The 18,227-nt window shown below is 34.5% G+C and overlaps 2 protein-coding genes across 5 annotated transcripts in view; one reads left to right on the top strand and one right to left on the bottom strand.

Moving 5' to 3' along the window:
- NDC80 (NDC80 kinetochore complex component) overlaps positions 1 to 16,939 on the bottom strand; it is a 50,083-nt gene extending 33,144 nt beyond the window's left edge. The window contains exons 1-11 of the mRNA XM_028524807.2: positions 16,824 to 16,939; positions 16,008 to 16,117; positions 14,757 to 14,834; positions 11,896 to 12,019; positions 11,619 to 11,791; positions 10,824 to 10,926; positions 8,153 to 8,242; positions 5,828 to 5,921; positions 4,485 to 4,591; positions 3,613 to 3,757; positions 647 to 852 (exon numbers count right to left, since the gene is read on the bottom strand). Of these exons, the coding sequence (XP_028380608.1) occupies positions 647 to 852; positions 3,613 to 3,757; positions 4,485 to 4,591; positions 5,828 to 5,921; positions 8,153 to 8,242; positions 10,824 to 10,926; positions 11,619 to 11,791; positions 11,896 to 12,019; positions 14,757 to 14,834; positions 16,008 to 16,108 (1,221 nt within the window). The 5' untranslated portion in view covers positions 16,109 to 16,117; positions 16,824 to 16,939. The remainder of the gene's footprint in view (positions 1 to 646; positions 853 to 3,612; positions 3,758 to 4,484; positions 4,592 to 5,827; positions 5,922 to 8,152; positions 8,243 to 10,823; positions 10,927 to 11,618; positions 11,792 to 11,895; positions 12,020 to 14,756; positions 14,835 to 16,007; positions 16,118 to 16,823) is intronic.
- A 33-nt stretch (positions 16,940 to 16,972) lies between these two features.
- The window catches only part of METTL4 (methyltransferase like 4), a 47,989-nt gene continuing 46,734 nt past the window's right edge, over positions 16,973 to 18,227 (top strand). The window contains exon 1 of one of the 4 annotated variants that reach the window (XM_028524953.2): positions 16,973 to 17,039. The gene's annotated coding sequence lies outside the window, so the exon portion shown is untranslated. Of the gene's footprint in view, positions 17,406 to 18,227 lie in introns of all 4 variants that reach the window. The other 3 variants (XM_036009250.1, XM_036009248.1, XM_036009249.1) reach the window with 3 other exon arrangements.

Here is an 18,227-nt window from a genome sequence, read left to right as displayed (position 1 = left end):
CTTCCCTTCCTCTCCCTCTAAAAGCAATGGGGGAAAAAAAGTCCTTTGGCAAGGGTTAAAAAAAAAAAAAAAGCAACAAAAAACAAAGCCCCACACCATATCCATCTCTCTACACAATGCACACTAAATCTGGGTAAGGTATACTATATGCTTCCTCAGTATCTGGTGTAAATACCTACTACAGGCCTAATCTCATGGTAGAAAAATATCTACTACAATACATTAGAAGTTTCTTGAGGGAAGAATTCATGTCTTTTTGTCTTTTTTCCTCCATGCCCAGCATTATGAGTTGTACACAGATGTTAAATAAATGTTTCAGTAGTGAAAGGTAAATTAAGAGGGATTCATCACCTTCTAGAATAAAAGGCATAGGACTTAAAAAAATTATTCTCATGGCTTGAGAAACTTTCTTGCTTATTTTTTGGTTCACTGTTTGAAAATAAAGTCTATGTTAAATTTGACTAAAAGAAACTAGGATGTTACTGAATTGACATAAAGGGATGAGTGAGTGTGTTTCAGTAAAATGTCAAAGCTAAAAATTTTACCTCATTATTAGCTAATTTATTTTACACTCTCAGTTCTTAACTAGGACAGACCTTTACACAGGTCTGTTCTGGTGAGCAGCTACTCTGGAAATGCGACATACCGCCTCTTTGCCTCTGGCATATTTTAGCTCCTCATTCCACAACTGCTGTTGTTCATCCTCCAGGTCCTTAGTTAGTTTATTAATTGTCTGCTGCAATTCATTTCTTTCATGATTTATTCTTTCAATGTCTGCAACTGAGTACTTCTGGTTGTCAACAATATTCTGTAGTCGAACATTCTCCTGTTTCATTGTTTCACATTCTAGTTCTGCATTGAGAAAAAAAAAACAAATTTGTTAAATTCTTACAATTCCTAAAAAGAAATCATGCTATTATTTAATACACTCAACTAAGGTATCTAAATTTTCAAGTTATATAGATGTATAATTTTCTCTTTTGTATAATTCTGTTTGATCCCACTTTGTTGATAACATTCTTGAAAGATGACAAAGTTTTCTATGAACCTTATTTCCCTATTGCCATGCTATGGTTTTCAGAAAGTGCTACATGAAAAAAAATATTACCCCACACATGATTATGATTAAGAAGTCTTTACACTTAAAAGGAATAGTCTGTCAATGTTCAGTTCAAATGCTTTTAATACTCCTACACGATTTTCTGCAATAAGCTAGAAAACCCACAAATTTTTCACATAAAAATATTTGTATTAAAATACATCAGTTTTTAATTTTATTACATTTCAGTGGTTTTATCAGATATTAAGTAACCATGGTGATTAGGCTCTTCCTTTGTCTATTTACGAAAATTTGTAATCAAGAGTGACTATATTGTACCAAGAAAATATGGGACAAACAGCAAATCGTTATGCAAAGAGGAAGAGAAGTTATAAAATTTGAAATATTTTGGGTTATATAGCATAGTGTTTTCTAATCTTCTGTGACTCATTGCTTACAAAGAGTATGGCAGCATTTTTGAGCAGGCTGGGATAAATGGGTGAGGATGCTCATGACCCAAGGGGCCAAGAGAAATCATCCTGAGGGCTGACAGTATCCAGATCTTGGCTTTGTTACAATCCATTTGTAGCACTGCTGTTGGGAAGCACTGTACCTGAACTCATAATAAATTAATGGTTGGCTTAAGTAAAATTCTATAATGGTTGGCATAATAAATTAATGGTTGGCTTAAGTAAATTTCTATATAGGAATCTGCACAAAATAATATGAAACATATATAATATCTATACAGTTTAAATATGTCTCATTCACTTTTGGACATGAATGGCTTTAAATAATTAAGAAGGTTAAAATACCCAGGATGAAATAGTCTTAGATTAAGAGTTGTCAAATTATTGTCTCAAACTAAATCACTCTGGGATGGCAAATGATTGCTGAAGTACTTCTCTTATTTTGTTTACAATTATTGGAAAAAAATTCTTACACAAAAAATAGGAAGTAGGAAAACTCTCTTGATTAAATGCCAATAAAGAAGATCAAGTACTAATATTATAAAGTATTGATTTAATTGCACGACAAACATTGCTATAGTAAGAAATTGGTCAATGATTCCTTGTCATGATGGAGAACAAATACTAGGGACCAAGTGTAAACAAACTATTCAAAGAGTTGGTTTAGAGCAAATCTAATATTGTATACAATCATTGATTTTGGGGGGAAATAATGATTCAGCCAATACCCTTGATAATTATTATCCTTGACATGTGGTCAATATTCCATAGGGTAGGAGGTAAATAAGGATGACAGCTAAGCTGGGAGGTGAGGAAGTTAGGGGCTGGAAGGACTGAGTGAAAAGGTAAAAAGACTCACGAACATGGACAACAGTGCAGAGATTGTGGGGTAGGTGGAGGGGGATAAAAGGGGGACTAAATGGTACTGGGAAAAAAAAACAATAAAACAAAACAAAAGGAAACAAAAAGAATTAAATCAAATGTCCTAAGGACAATCTACACAACTCCTATGTGGGACAGACAGAGCCTGTAAAATCCAAAAAAGAATAAAATCAAAGAAGGCAAAGACCTGGGAAAATAGCACAGCAGGTCCATGTAGTTATTTATTTTGTAACTGCCATCCAGGGGCCCTGCGATTTGTAGATACCTTCCTTTGCTCTCTTTCTGGCACTAGAGAGTTTATGAAAACAAGGTTAGAAACACACAGGCTATAAATAAGCTTTCTGTAGTTGGGCTCCTGCTTCATTAAGAATTATAGTACTTGCATCTTTTCATTGTGTTTTCTGTCAGCTTAAGCTGCTGAGTAGAAGGTAGTGACAGAGAATAAGAGAATTATAGTACACTGAGGCTAGCAGTAGTTTAAGAATCTGGCTATTAATTGGAAGGTGGAATAGATCATTGTATTTATTTGTAGGCAGCATATGTTCTTAGATTAGGTCCCTCTTGGTTTCAAAAAGCCAGGTGCCTGAAAACATGTTAGAAGGTATAGTAGCATGAAGAATGGCCAGCCAAAGATATGAAGCCCTAATCCCTGGAGTGTGTAAACATTGCCTTCTTTGGAAAAGGGGAGTTTTTGCAGATGTGATTAAGTTTAGTATTTTGACAAGAGATTACCCTGGGTTATCTATGTGGGCCATAAATGTTATCAAAAATGTCCTTAAAGATAGAGGCAAAGAGAAATTAACACAGACATGAGAGGCAGATGCACAGAGAAGGCAATGTGAGAATGGAGGCAGAGATTGCAGTGACACGGCCACAAGCACTGGAATGCTATCAGACACCAGAAGCTCGAAGAAGCAAGGAATGGATTTCCCTCCATGGTCCTTGGAGCAAGTTGGTCCTGCTGGATTTTGAACTTCTAGCCTTTAGAACTGTGAATGAATAAATTTCTGCTGTTTTCAGCTACCAAGTTCATGGTAATTTGTTATAGCAGCTTCAAACAACTAATATAGAAAGCACTGAAAACTTGGTAGCCTATTAGATATTTACCATTAAAGGAAAAAAGACATGGATGATGAAGGTGTCTTTCTATATGTGATAAAATCCCACACACAAGTCCCCTTCCCAATCTGAATGACCTCTTTTAGCATTAGTTGTGCTTACCTATTCTAGAAATATCTTCCTCGAGACCATTCAATTTCTGGTCAAGAATGGCTGAATGAGACTCCAAATTGCTCATGTATGCCTGATATTTTTGAACATCTGCTTGTAAGGATGCTTTCAGTTTTCTCAATGTCTCTAAACGATTCTTTAAAAGAAAAAATATTAAATTAGTTATTCTCATCAATAATAACTCCATACTTTACTTGAAAGTAAAACAATATTATTTAAATTCATCTTAGAGAAAGGTAAATAAGAGTTTCTCTTTCATTTTTAGAGGGAGTCAGGGGACTTTGCTATTATTACGTAATTAAGATGTACTTTTTACCAAGTCAGGTTGGGATAGAAAATGTCAAGAGCCAGAGAGAAAAAGCACAAACATTTAAAATCTGATATTTTACAGAACAGTCCAGGTGCTTCAATAATACACAAAATAAAATTAGGTATCTGAATACTATCATTTAGCTTTTAGAAAGTTTCTAGAATATAATATACATAATATAAACCCTTTTATTACCATTTTTTTCCACTGCAAAACTCAGGGCTCTTGTAAATAATACTCCCTAGAGGTGTATAACATGGGACCTAATTCAAAATCCTTTCGGTCTTATGTAAATAGGTAAGACTCTTTCATCATACTGTGAACATCATTAGTCCAATACTGATAGAACACCAGGGAAAACAAAGCCCCACAGACACCAAACATGTTTTCATTGGGAGTTCTCTCCTATAAAAAAAATCCTACTTTCAACAAATATATTTTGTTAATCTTTTTTTAAAAAAAATTTAATAGCTGGTATTCAGTAAGGAGACCCAATGGTCCAAAAGAGCTAAGTAAATGTATAAACTTATTGAAGATAAGCATGTTTACTAACCGGTTCTTTTTCTCTTTCTTGTTCCAATCTTGCAATCTGTTCATTGAGTGCTTTGTTTTTTGCTGCTAATGATTCCAGCTTGAAAGCATCTACATTAAATAAATCCTCTGGAGACAAAACCCAAAAACTTTGTAAGATCTCAAATCTGTATAGAACATTGTTCCCCAGGGTTTTCCCATCTCTCTCTCACTTCCTTTTGGTCTCTGGCAAAACACTGTCAGTAAAGGACATCCACCCTCTCTAAAATAGCTAATGGTTCTCCTTTCTCCACTACACTCTCTACCTCCTTGTCCTGCTTTATTTTTCTGCATAGTACTTGGCACCATTGATTTATAGTTGTTCATTTCATTACTGTCTCTAAAAGAATATAAGCTCATAGGGCAGGAATTTTTATCAATTATTCACTACTGTATCCTCAGTGCCTAATGGTGGCTGGCATAGAATAGGTATAGAATAAGTAAATACAATTTATGATGAACTAATTTTAAAAAGAAATACCAAAGGACTCAACAGATGCTTTTTCTATTAGATCACTATGAATTTTCTTTTTTTAAAACATCATTTACCTTGCTCCCTTTCTCACGTGGAGAAGCTGAAATTACCCTGGTCACTCTTTAGGAAGGTGCATCCCATGGGAACATAAAGGGAACTTTCATCTTTTCTGCTAATAGTGGCAAGGCAATATTCTCCTGTTCTGATTGATTTTATTGTCTTTGGAGAAGGAGCTATACACAAATTGATCCATTTTACCTACTGCTCTGGCATTTTATATACAAGGCTATTTCAATAAAAGAAACAAAAATGTAAAACTATACCGCTGGAACATTTTAGAGTTAGCCAGTAAGTACTGAATGTTACTAGATTATAGCAGAGTGGAAACATTTTTCTTTGGAAACATAATGGTTAACTTTCTGTCACAAATATTGAAGGTGACCTTAAGTCTTTTGACTAATTTGTGCTTTGATTCTCAAATAGTAAAGCAAGGGTACCACAGAAATATCCTCCAAGAGGAACACTTGCTGATTATCTTCTGTGTTCCTGGTAGTATGTTTCAACTTTATGTATGGCCATCTAATCTCACAAAGCTTTGGTAACAAGTAGTTTGTTAAGGTCATATAGCCAGTAAGGGGTAATGCCTCAGGTCTGACTCCAACATCAGTATTCTTTTTGCTCAATTTTTACTTCTCTTTGCAAAAAAAAAAAATCAATGAAAACAAAACTCAGTAAGCATCCAAATGAATTTAAAGTGAGTATCTTATATAAACACTGGGTATGGCAAGCCAAGCTACAACTCCATGGGCTGAGTTAAATAAAAAGTAAACACTAGGAATGGGAACACTTACTCAGCTTTGACTGCAACTCTGCGTTCATCTCCTCAAAGCTGTCGGCACCAGTCATGAAACTCTCATAGCATTTTATGGTGTAGTCCAAAAACAACTGATTGGGTTAAGCAGATTTAAAAACAAAGCCATGATTCTCTATTTAATTTGTTTTACCTTTCTAAGTGGAACTTTAAATTTGAATTAAAAAAAAAAAAAAAGTCCAGAATACTAAGTAGCTATATGAACTCCTATATAAATGAGACAAACATGGGGTATATCATTAATTATGCTGCACAAATTTAGCCTGGTACTTCTAATACTGAGTACGAAAAAAATAAAACTTAAATTTGGATAAGGATGATATTTAATAAACAGTAAAAAAAACTCCATACATTCAGAATGTGAGACAGTCACACAAGGAAGCTTATTAATTCATCACAAAATTTGCAATTCAACAAAAAATGCACAACTTGTTTATATTTAGGGATAATCTACTTTATTAAAAATTAAATAAATCACTAATCATATAAGTCCAATTAAACTCACAAGGCTTAGTTGTGAAAACCAGAAATTACCGTATTTTGCTGTGTATGATGTGCTCCCACATTATAGATGGGATTATTATACCCATGGCATGTAATCATTACACCCATGAATAAGGCACATTCCTTATTTTTCCTTCAAAAATTTGGGCAAAAAGTGCATATTATACATGGCAAAATAATGTAATTAATAAAGGCTATAATTTCACTGTAACTGTGGACTAAAAAATGGCATGATTAGTAGAGATCTAAACAGTAGAATACTATCATTCTTAATATTTATCTAGGAGAAAGTAACACAATATTTTGCGATTATAAGCTGTTTTAGTCATGGACAGTGAATACTTTGTTAGGGGGTAAGGATGGCTGATCAGAATTTTTCCACAGCCTAGATAAAGTAAGTATCCCTCAAGAGAAACCAATTCCCTTTGCACTGATTCGGTGCCTTACTAAGCAACCTTCTTATTACTTAATTGATATGAAAGGAGTATTCTGAATAGGCAGTATACATATTCCTCTAACTAAAAAAGTATATCACTGATGGTAAATCAATACATTTTCATTTTACAGCAGATAAGTCTCTTGTGAATTCAATGAGAATGAATCAGTTTTCCTAAGCTCAGTCAATTTGATTTTTCAGATTTAAAAAAAACAACAACAAAGAATTTCTGGACCCCACAAAGCAGAAGTTCAGAATCTGTTCAAGTTAAATGATAACTTTCTAAAAATAGCACGTCATGGTTAACAAAGTGTTCCCTACATTGACATCTGAAATAATAGCTAGAATAGCAAGAATAACCTTTACTGGTTTAACCTTCAAAATAAATGCCAAAATTTTCATGTTTATTAAGTGTTGTGTGTACATTTGGGGGATATATGAGGTATAAATAAATCTAGTCTAGTACACACTGCAGCTTGAGAAGAGAACAGGGATCACAGTTGAAGTAGAAAAGGGGCACAACTTTTGTTAACAATAACAACAACAAAAGTAATGATATCATGCCAGTCCGTTAATACATCTTTGAATTACTTCCCAGGTAATAATAAAAAAAGTGAGTCTGAAGTTATTTCCACTTTCTTTTTATGAGAAGTGCTCCAAAGAGTAAAGATAAGAATTAAAGCAGATAATGGTATAATGGGTTTTCTTCTTAGGTCCCTGCATGGTGAGAGGTGTTTTACATATGTCACAGGACCTTCACATTTAATCTCAACATTATAAATTTATTTCTTAGAGCTGTTTGCTCCATTTGGAAACATGAGTTTGTGTGTTTTAGGAAATAGGGTTGGGCTAATTATACATTTTGGGCTCCAATAAAGTGTGGTTTGGAAACCAATTTCGATGATGTTTACTTCCAGAAGTGTAACTCGAAGTGGCAATATGCCTAACTAAAAAGGCCAAAATAAAAGAAACAAACAAACCCCCAATATTTTAATACCCAATCTATTATGCTTTGTACTGACAAAAAATTATATTAAAATAATGCTGCCTTACTGAAGTCTTCATTCTAAGAGACAGAGAGGAAAAGAAATGTTATATGTATACATTAGTAAGAACATGTCATGATCTAATTCCAATTGCCTTGTATTTTTTATTTATGTAGTTAACATTCCCAAGTCACTTTGCCTAATTTCAGGAAGTTACAATGTCACTCTAATAAATCCATTGACTGATATTTAAAAAATCAATTTTAGTTTTTTAGGAAGCAAAAAGTCAAGCTCTACAAAAGAACATATTAATTTCAATAGTGACATATTTATTTAATAAAATCAATATAACACTAATGTTTATGGTAATGAGAGGTACCTTATTATACATAATTCCATCTTCAGTTTCTTCTCCCCAAGGCTGGCCATCATCAAATAAAGGTGAACTTTCTTTCATGGCAGTATGTAACTAATTGGTACACAATCAACATATTAAGTTTATGAGAAAAACATAGCTCTCACGTTTTGTCAATTGTTTTTAGTGTCATTTTAAGATGCATTTACATCACCACCTGCTTGAAAGTCTCTTCAGAGATTATTATATTGAGCCTTAAAATATAATCCTTTAGATATTTTAGTAACTAAATCCCTTAGGATTAAAAAAGGATGGGTTTCATATTTAGTTCTGTAGAGAAAAATATGCTGATCTTTATTAACCCACTGAAAGCATATACACACATTTTAATGTAATTCTGAGAATCCAAAACATAAAAGGTGAACCAACAGTAATTATTTCTCTTTTATATGAACTCAATTTTGGTGCTCAAATGTTATCTACTGACTCCTTCGGTATGTATGAATATGAAATTTAGACTGAATTTTATAATATAGAATTCTTCAAAAATACAATTGTTTAAACTTCAAAGTGATTACAGGTATAAATTATAACAAAACATTCAGATTTTTATAATTCCTAAGCTAAAGGAAAAATGGCCAAAGGGTTTTAATGCATAGAAATTCCCTTTGGAATCTTGTTTTTATAATTTGTTTTAAAAATATAACTTGTCATAATAAAATAATTAGAAAATTTAAATGAAATTGCTATAAAATGTGAAGGTATAAATGTATACCTAATATAAGGATCATTACGCTTCTAAGAAAAGGACTATGCATTAAGAGAGTAAGAAAAGGTGGTTTCTGCTGAAAATATTTCATTAAATTTTCTTATCATAGCGATTAAAACAAGATCCCTGAGTGGGGAGTCTCTCATTGATTCTTAAATTGCTGTAGTTCAGTTTTACCACCTCAAACAAACCAAGATAGGAAGGAGATTTCAACTTAAATAATAGACTTGGAGGCATCTCAAGAGCTGACTTGCTGATAGAAGCCACAATAGGTATTCCAGGACTTCCTGTATTGACTATGAACATGCTAACTCCCAACCACGTAACAATGATGTAAGTTGCTCAGGCAAGCCAAAAAAAAAAAAAAGGTAGTGTTAGAGCAACAACAGGAGTGTTTGGTGGTGGGAGCAGAGAGGTGATTATCCAATGTCCATGGGTATCACTGAGGAGAAACAAATTGAATACATAAATGCTATATAAAGTTCAATAAAATTTGAGTTGTATTAATGAACTATGATATTGGATTTCTACTCCAATTTTAACAATTGGGTGTGTTGAATATAGCAGAATGTCTACTGGGTCAAAAATCCATCCACCCAGTGCCTGATCACATTTAGTTAAGAGCTAGCTGATGGGAGAGAGAATGCTGAGGCAACAATATTGGTTTTAAGGACTTTAACACCTCTAAGGCAAAAAACTCAGAAGCTATAAAAATAAACTGTATTAGATTGATAAAAATTTATGCTTCTGAATAGTCAAAACATAGCACATAAATCAAGAGGGAAAAGGGAAAATATTTGTACCATATACATAAGAGCTAATTCCTCCAAATTGACTATTTTTTAAAAAGATTTTTTAAATTTATTTTTAGAGAGGGAAGGGAGGGAGAGAGAGAAACATCAATGTGCAGTTGCTGGGGGCCATGGCCTGCAACCCAGGCATGTGACCTCACTGGGAATTGAACCTGTGACACTGGTTCGTAGCCCGCGCTCAGTCCACTGAGCTATGCCAGCCAGGGGTCAAATTGACTATTTTTGATATACAAAATGGTATTTACAAATCAGTAAGAAAACAAAGCAAGAGACACAAATAGACAGAAATAATGTGAAAAATATTCAAGTTTAAAAACAAAAAATACAAACATGAAAATTATCAATGATTAAAATCAATAAGTTTAATACCTAAATTCAATATATAAAGGTTTAAACTAAGAGCACAAGCAAATAATAAAATACCAAGTGGGCCAAAAATATGCACAAGTAGGTTATGACAAACCATAATTGCTTTAATATACATATTAAAAATAGCTATTTTCACCTTCCGAATGGGTTAAGATTTTAAAGCAATAATGCCTATGCTTTAAATAGTACTATGCTTTAATAGTGCTAATGATATGGGAAAAGTGGTATGCTCATACACTGTTGAGGAGCTTTTATGTAGTGCAAGTTTTCTCGAGAGGAATCTATCAACATGCATCAAAAGCTAAAAAAATATACATAATTTTCACAGCAAAAATGTACCTTTAAAACTATATTTCAAGGAAATGTTTTAAGTTGTTGGATATGGGTACATCACTCTCTGTGTATGCTTTTCTGCATTTTCCAAACTTTTTGCAATAAATATGAATGTTAATTTAGAAAAGGGAAAAAAATAAATGTTATGGGGGAAATAATCTACTGACTCACTTTTTTGAGCTATAAAACCTCATGAAAACAAAGAATCTCCTTGCAAATGTGATACTTCCTACCCTCACCTCTGGAACCATGATTAATAGTTTGAAGAATTTAAAATCAAGTACACTCTGAAAAATGAAACTGATGCAGACTTTGAGATAATTGGCAAAAGCATGATTAGGAGAGAAACAGAAATACCTTGAGGGGAAAAAACGTTTTCTATGTATATATTTAAAAATGAAAAATCAAATACCTTGATGCAGTCTATTAGCCAAACCAAGGCTGCCACAATGTGAGGCCATGTATGAGGGGCCCCCACTGTATACATGGAGCTTTTGGATATTGCAAAAGGATACCTATGAAAAATTAGAAAAAATAAGCTAACTTAATGTTAATTTTGTAAAAGTAATGTCTAAATTAAGAAGAAATTTCTTAATTAGAAACTTCTTACTTAGAAACTTCCATGTGTACATCAATACTCTCCACTTGTTTTTAGAAGATCTATGTTGATATTCTGTCCTTAGTCTCTTACCCTCCAAGGATTCTGTGTACTTTTTGGTTTCTTCTCTGAAGATTTCTGTGTATACATATCCCCTACGCTGCAGTTTGATTTACAACTAATATGCTGGACTTGTTACCTAAAAGATCATCTGTTCTCTCAAATTAAATGTACCTTGAAAAGACCACATACACACAACCCTTCATCCTCAAATCCATTCCTCCCTCTGTGTTTACACAGCTTCTTAACTTCATCTCACTTCATTCTCACCAGGCCTTCAATCCTGTCTTTTTTGTTTTTATGAACTCTGTGGTAACCAGCCCATACTATCTATTTCTTATCACTTCTGTAGTTGAGGGCCTTCTGACCTATCAGCTGTGGTTAGGTAAAAACCTCCAAAGAGTCATTCAAGTTACCCTACATATGTTGCCCATAGTGACCATATTAAAATATATTATTTCTCTTAACTCAAAATCTTTACAGATTTATTAAGTTTGATTCTTCTGTGTTCCATCATTCTGTCTAGACTAATAAAAATAACATACGAACCCAAGCCCTTTGAAGATTCTTGGAACCTCTTCTTCAAACTTTGTGTCAGGAAATTCATACGAAGGGCACAGGAAGCCATAAAGAAAAGTGAAGATCTTTAGGAAGTCTTTAACGGAAGGAGCTTGTAGAGATTTCATGGATACACTATATGCATAACCATTTTCTGTAAGAAACTATAATAATTTTTATGAAACATCAAACATTTTATAATAGAAAAATTACTGGAAAATATTTAAGGAAACACTAACAATTTAGGCTATTTAAAATTATAAAATACCTCACAGAGTAGTCGAATACACTGTTGAATGAATGCTTTGTCATTAAGTGGTCTTGGGTCCTTGATTTTTTCAGAACAGGAAAATATACCAAATTGACTATTCCGGGATCCAGGTCCACTGGTTCTGGAAACATTTTTAAAAACCGGTCAGAACTATTTCCTTCTGTGGTCAAGTCTAAATTATTTCAAGTTGATTTTATATTTTAACATAAGTATCAAACATTAAAGTTCAACAATTCTTTAATTTTTATTTGAACAGAATTCTCTTCAAACAGAAAAAAAGAGCAAATAACAAAGAGTAAAGTATTAAAAAAAACCCACACACTTCTGGTGCTTTGCATTAGATCCATCCTCTAAGCATGTGCATTTTGAGTCCACTAGACCTTCTGCACAAACTGTTTTCCAAGTCTATTCAATAACTTAAGTCCCTTAGCCATTCTTATTTACCCCTCCATGATAGTTCCTTCACTCCCAACCCTTTTATTTGCCACTAGTTCTTATAGAAAAACTGCCATTGAGATGTTAAGTAGGTTGTGCATGCTTTTATTCATGAACACTTTAATGTCATGAAATATTATATGTCTGATTGTTAATCTACCATAAATATATGTTGCTATATTTTACTCATAAATGGCTACAGCATATATGCTCCATTCCAAGCCTGTCTCCCAAAACAATAACCAATTTGTTTAAATCTTTATGATGGTTTCTTTTCCTACCTATGTGGTTCAATTCAGCTCACCATTGTAGGTTATTAAATATCCTTGAAACAATTTTCTTTATTGGACAGATGGCACAAAACTGAGTTGCAGATGGCCCTCCATATCCATGGGTTCCACATCCACAGATTTAACCAACCATGGATAGACAATATTAACACAAAAAAAGTCATGTTGTTGATGACATGTACTATATATTTAGGTTTATGATGGTTGTGTCTGTACTGAACATGTAGACTTTTTTCTCATTATTCTTCCCTAAACAATATGGTATTTACACGTTATATTTTATTAGGTATTATAAATAATCTAGAGATTTTTAAAGTATACAGGAAGATATACTTGTGTCATATGCAAATACTATGACATTATGTGTAAGGGACTTGAACATATGCAGATTTTGGTATATGCAGGGGCTCTTGAAACAAATCTCTGGAGGATACCTAGGGATGACTGCACAATGAACTTTACTGTAATATCTGAACTATGTTTATCAAAACTTCATTTTTCCCTGCAAGTTTGTTTGCTGTATTCAAGTTCTCTCTCGCCCAGGTTCTAAAGTTCTTAGGTCCTCACAAATTTTTTCCCTTCAGAATTTGCTAATTTGAGAACCACTTTTCTTCATACTGCTATTGTTTAACCTCTAATATACAGCACTTACTCTACACAAACTATACTAATGGATATCTTTTTTGAATTTTAAGAGAATTTCCCAATCAAAATACTGTATCATTAACTTATAGTTTAAGAGCATAGGACCTAGTATGAGGGTCTGACAAACTGTCTCTAATACTAGTTGTGTGACCTTGGGTAAATTAAATTCTCTGTGCTTCAATTTCCTTATCTGTAAAATGGAGACAATAACAAAATCTACTCACAGTACAGTTCTGAGGACTGGTTAAAAGAGTTAATATAGATAAAGCACTTAAAACAAAGTTTGGTTTGTTAAAATATTCTGCAAATGTTAGATTTTAAAATCACTATCTCTGAAGTTCAGCTCTGAGATAAAAGTTGTATTACAAAAATGCTTTGAGATTTTCCATCAAATGGAAAACAGTTTAACTAGGTTTCATGGCAGACTTTTCCTAATGTAACACATATTTCATCTCTAAATACTTTCAAAACAATTGAACAGATTTATCTTAAAACATAGTTATATTTTGTTTTGGTGAAATGAAAAGTTTATTTTCTCAATTTTGGGGTTGAACATTTCTTTTAAAAATCAACTTTATTGAGGTGCAATTTGCTTAGAATAAAATGTTCAGTTTAATGAGGTTTAACAATGTGTACACTTGTTTAATCTCTACCACAATGAAACTGAAGATTTTTATCATCCCCAAACTCTTATACTTCTTACTAGTCAATCCTGCTCCACCTCCAGGTCAGGCAACCAACAATCTACTCTAGACAATGGTTCTCAAAGAGTGATCTAGAGATATGAGAAATCAAAACTATTTTCATAAAAAATTAAGATGTTATTTGCTGCTTTCCCTCACAAGTTTACAGTAGAGTATTCCAGGGGCTGGCTATATGATGTATGATATTGTAAGAGATTAAATGCAGAAGCAGATATGAGAATTTGGCTATCTTCTATTAAGTTAGACATTGATGAGATTTGCCAAAATGTAAAAATGATACTCTTCTTATTGAAAGTTCTGTTTTGAAATTTTTAAAATCAAAAGCATGTTATTTATGTTAACAAGTAGTGTGTTATTTTAAATCGAATTAATACATGTTTTAAAGTTTTCTCAGTTTTGATTTCTAATGTAATAGATACAGCCCACAAAATAAAAGCTCGTTGGAGTCCTTAATATTTAAATGTATAAAAAAATCTAGGACTAAAATATTGAACTAGATGACAGTTCCTCCTAATTTTAAATGCTATGATTCCATAGTGTTTGAAAATTGGCATAGAATTTTTAATTAACTATTTACTGGTAACAGTGAAATAGTCTGATTGTGCTGATAGGTCTCTAGCATCATCTAAAGCAGATATAATCATTTAACCATTTAAACAGAGGAGAACTCGATTAAAGCTTTCTCTCGAAAGGGGCCATGCTAATTTTTTGTACCCAGACAGCATTTAGCCCAGCTCATGGCTTTAAGAATCTCTTCCTTAGAACTAATAAAAAAGATCATTACCTTTTACCAAATACAGAGACTTTTCTTTCAGATGTGGGTTTGTTTATGTTCAATTTTCCAAAGGCTGGTTTCTCCTTGCTTTAAGAAAAGGAGGAAAACAAACTTTTTAAAAATACTAGTTCAAGAAATTTTTGGAAATATGTCAGAACCAAACATCTTCCCTATTACCTATAAAAATAATTCAAAATTATGAAAACTTTCAGCAGCAATCATAACTGTTGGGCCTAATCTATATCAGAATATAGTTACACTTAATGTAAATTATCTGAATTACAGCCTAAAACATTGACAACTGGAAGCCTTTTTACTTCCAATACAATTCAAAACAAATCTTCTGGCATACGTAATATGCAACAGCACAAATAATTTTTCTGACTTCAGAAAAAAAAATCTATAAATACTTCAAATTTCTAAAAAGAGCAGAGGTCCATACTATTTAAACCTAAGTAATTTAAAAACAGTTAGCAAGCAAAACTTGTACCTTGTGTTAACAAAAAATGTTAACTTCATGGCTGAAAGTCTTTTTTTAAAAAAAAAAAGATTAGGCCACTGTTAGCACAAAAGACCATGTCCTGGGGTATGAAGTCCGATCCCCCAGCAGCATGGCAAGGTGAAAAGACATGTCTTATGTCCTGGAGTTAAGCCAGTTTATACATCAAATGTAGGGGTGGGCAGTTGGAGTCATAAGGTGTTCCAAAAAATTTTACATTATTAAAATTTTGGTATTAGAGAAGGATTGAAACAGCCCTACAGTGGCTTACTAAGAGCCCTCTCCTAATTGGAAGAAAATGACTCATAAGAGAAAACTAGTTTTTGATAGTGAGTTCTTTATCTAGTGAATCTTGAGAAAATATTTTGGAGAAGTGTTCTGTAGGCTGCTACTCAACTGCAACTTATCATCAGGGCAAAAATACCTTTGATTGAGAACTTTTCTAGTTGAATATACCTCAGTAAATTGAAGGTTATGGCATGGAGCCTGCTCAAACAAGCAGCTCCAGAATAAAGGAGGAAAAAAGAAAGTGTGCTGAAGGGAATTTAGGAGTTGCCTTGCAAAAGACTTGACTTTGAGAATTTAAGGATCAAATGAGATAAAACACAACACCTAGTAATAGGCCCACTTTCAGCATCCATTGACCCACATTAGGTTACTACTGAGAACAGGCAAGATTCACCATGACATCACTCATTAGCTTTGTATTAACTACCTTTAAAGATTTCTCTGTCCAAGACAAAAAAGCATGAAGTACTTACTTTTGAGGGGTATAGAGGCCTTGTTTATTGAAGTCTTGGGATCTTAACTCCTGCATTGAGAGGCGGCCAGCACCGCCGGTAGATACTGAACTGCGCTTCATGCTTAGGACCTGCATCCATGAATTCAGTATTAAAAAATCTTTCCTGGCGGCACTACTAAGCACCAACTATTACCTTTATGCTCAACAGAAAGGCAGCTAATTCTATTGTTTCTTCAAGATAACATTTTCCTGGAAGTTAATCCTAAATTCCCACAAGCATACATGAATCTGAGCAGTTTTTTGTTAGCTGGTCCATAGCTATCAACAGGCTAACTGTTCTCTTTCTCTCACTCTCTGGCTACTATAATTTAATTTAGAACATCCCAGAATTTTCTTGTCACCTTCTTGGTTTGAGCATCTATTTATTCTTCAATCTATGCTTCTGCATCAGCCACTTTCCCACTGTAACCCATATGCCATTCCTAATCAATACTTGAAATGTATCCTTAAGATTTAAGATTAAGACTTCCAGATGTACTTACATGGACACTAGATGTTACACTAATATCTCAAACACACCAAACAGTTCCTAACCCTGCTCCAATCAATTCTTCCCCCTTTCTGGTCTCCAGCCTCTCTTCTTCCCATCAGCGCCCCTCTAGGCCTTCCCCTATCCCGTGTAAAAATTTACTGGATTCCAGGAAACTAGCGTTTCTCAGATTCGGCCCAGACCTTAACAGGTTAGCCCCGAGCGCCTTTAAGTTGCGGGCACTTGTCGCCTGCTCCCTCCACACCAGTACTGACACCATAGTATTAACCCGCAGTAATTATTTACCTTATTCCAGTCGAATTTCCGTAATCCCGGCAATCAACCACTAGACACGAAGGCAGCCGCCAAAACACCCACTCCTTAGTCTACCCGCCCGCGCCGTTAGAATTTTAAAATCTCCGCTTCTGTGACGTCATCACGCCTGCTTGCGCGTGCGCATCTCTTACGGGGTGCTGCTCGTCGCCGGAAATCTGCGTAAGTCGCTCCCTGCAGTCTTTCCGGGTACGTTACCGTGTCCGAGCTCTACGAGATTGCCCGGTGAAATCGGCTCCGACGCCTGTTTAATCTCTGAAGGCGCTTGCCCTTTAAGTTGTTGGGGAGCGGGCAGATTGCTCCAGTTTTCTTAGGAAATGCCTTGTCCGTACAGCGACAGGGCCGTGCCCGTTAACTCTTAGAAAAGGAGAATTTTTTCATTTGAGCTGAGAGGGGTGTCTTGACCACTATTTAGATGGGTGCCGTTTCATGATGCAAGTTTGCTCAGGCGACAGGAACTTTTCTGACAAGGGAAGCGGGTGAGGTAGGAAACAGTGATTGCTGAGTTTGGGCACAGTCATTCCCGAAGATCGCACTGGTGTGGCTGACGCTAAGGTTCGGCTCAGAATTTGCTCTTGGATTTTACGATCCTGTAGTGTGGGTGGTATCCTGTGAGAAGTTAGGACGAATCCAAGTGGTCAGGGGTAGGGTTAGTGTGAAGCAGATGAGTAGCAGAGAGAGGTGCAGTGAGCATAGTTAGTTAGCTTTGTTAAAATAGGACACTCCCGTTTCCCTGAGTTGGAACTCAGAGACACACACTGCCTAATATCTAGAGAGTGATGGGGGTGGAAGAAGAGCTCAGAGCCAAAGGCGGGATACCTGGATCTTGTACCAATTGTGCTAACCTAGAGTTGTAATTTTGGGCACGCCATTCCTTCCATCTGAGTTTCACCCTTCCTATCTAAATCTCTAGCTCTCACTAGCCACGACAGGACCTCCTCACCACAAGTGGAGGTTCCGAAGAGAGGACCAATACCGAAATTTCTATCACCAATAGCATTTATTTGAGCAATTGCTTTGTGTAAGGCACTGCACAACGCTTTATGTCGATCGTCTCATTAAATTCTCTAAACTGCCCTCTGAGATGTCATAAAAAATGATGAAATTGTGATTCAGTGGGATAAAATACCTTGTTCATGGTCATAATGCTAAAACATGGAGTTATACTCTAAATGCTACTAGTATTAACTGTGCTTATGTATTAGTAACTTATGTATTTCTTAGCCTGTCCCCCTCTTAAGGTGCCCCAATACACTAGATTTAGTAAGCAATATCCAGAACTGAAAACCGTCTTTTGAAAAAATATTAGGAAGTTCTGAAAAACCTAGTTGTTGAAGAGAGACTGTTCAGAACCAGTACAGATCTAGATTGTAACCT

This window comes from Phyllostomus discolor, chromosome 9 (assembly GCF_004126475.2).
Source record: "Phyllostomus discolor isolate MPI-MPIP mPhyDis1 chromosome 9, mPhyDis1.pri.v3, whole genome shotgun sequence".
In the NCBI taxonomy this organism is placed as follows: domain Eukaryota; kingdom Metazoa; phylum Chordata; class Mammalia; order Chiroptera; family Phyllostomidae; genus Phyllostomus; species Phyllostomus discolor.
The sequence above is the reverse complement of the archived record's forward strand: the minus strand, read 5'-3'. Positions and strand labels throughout refer to the sequence as shown.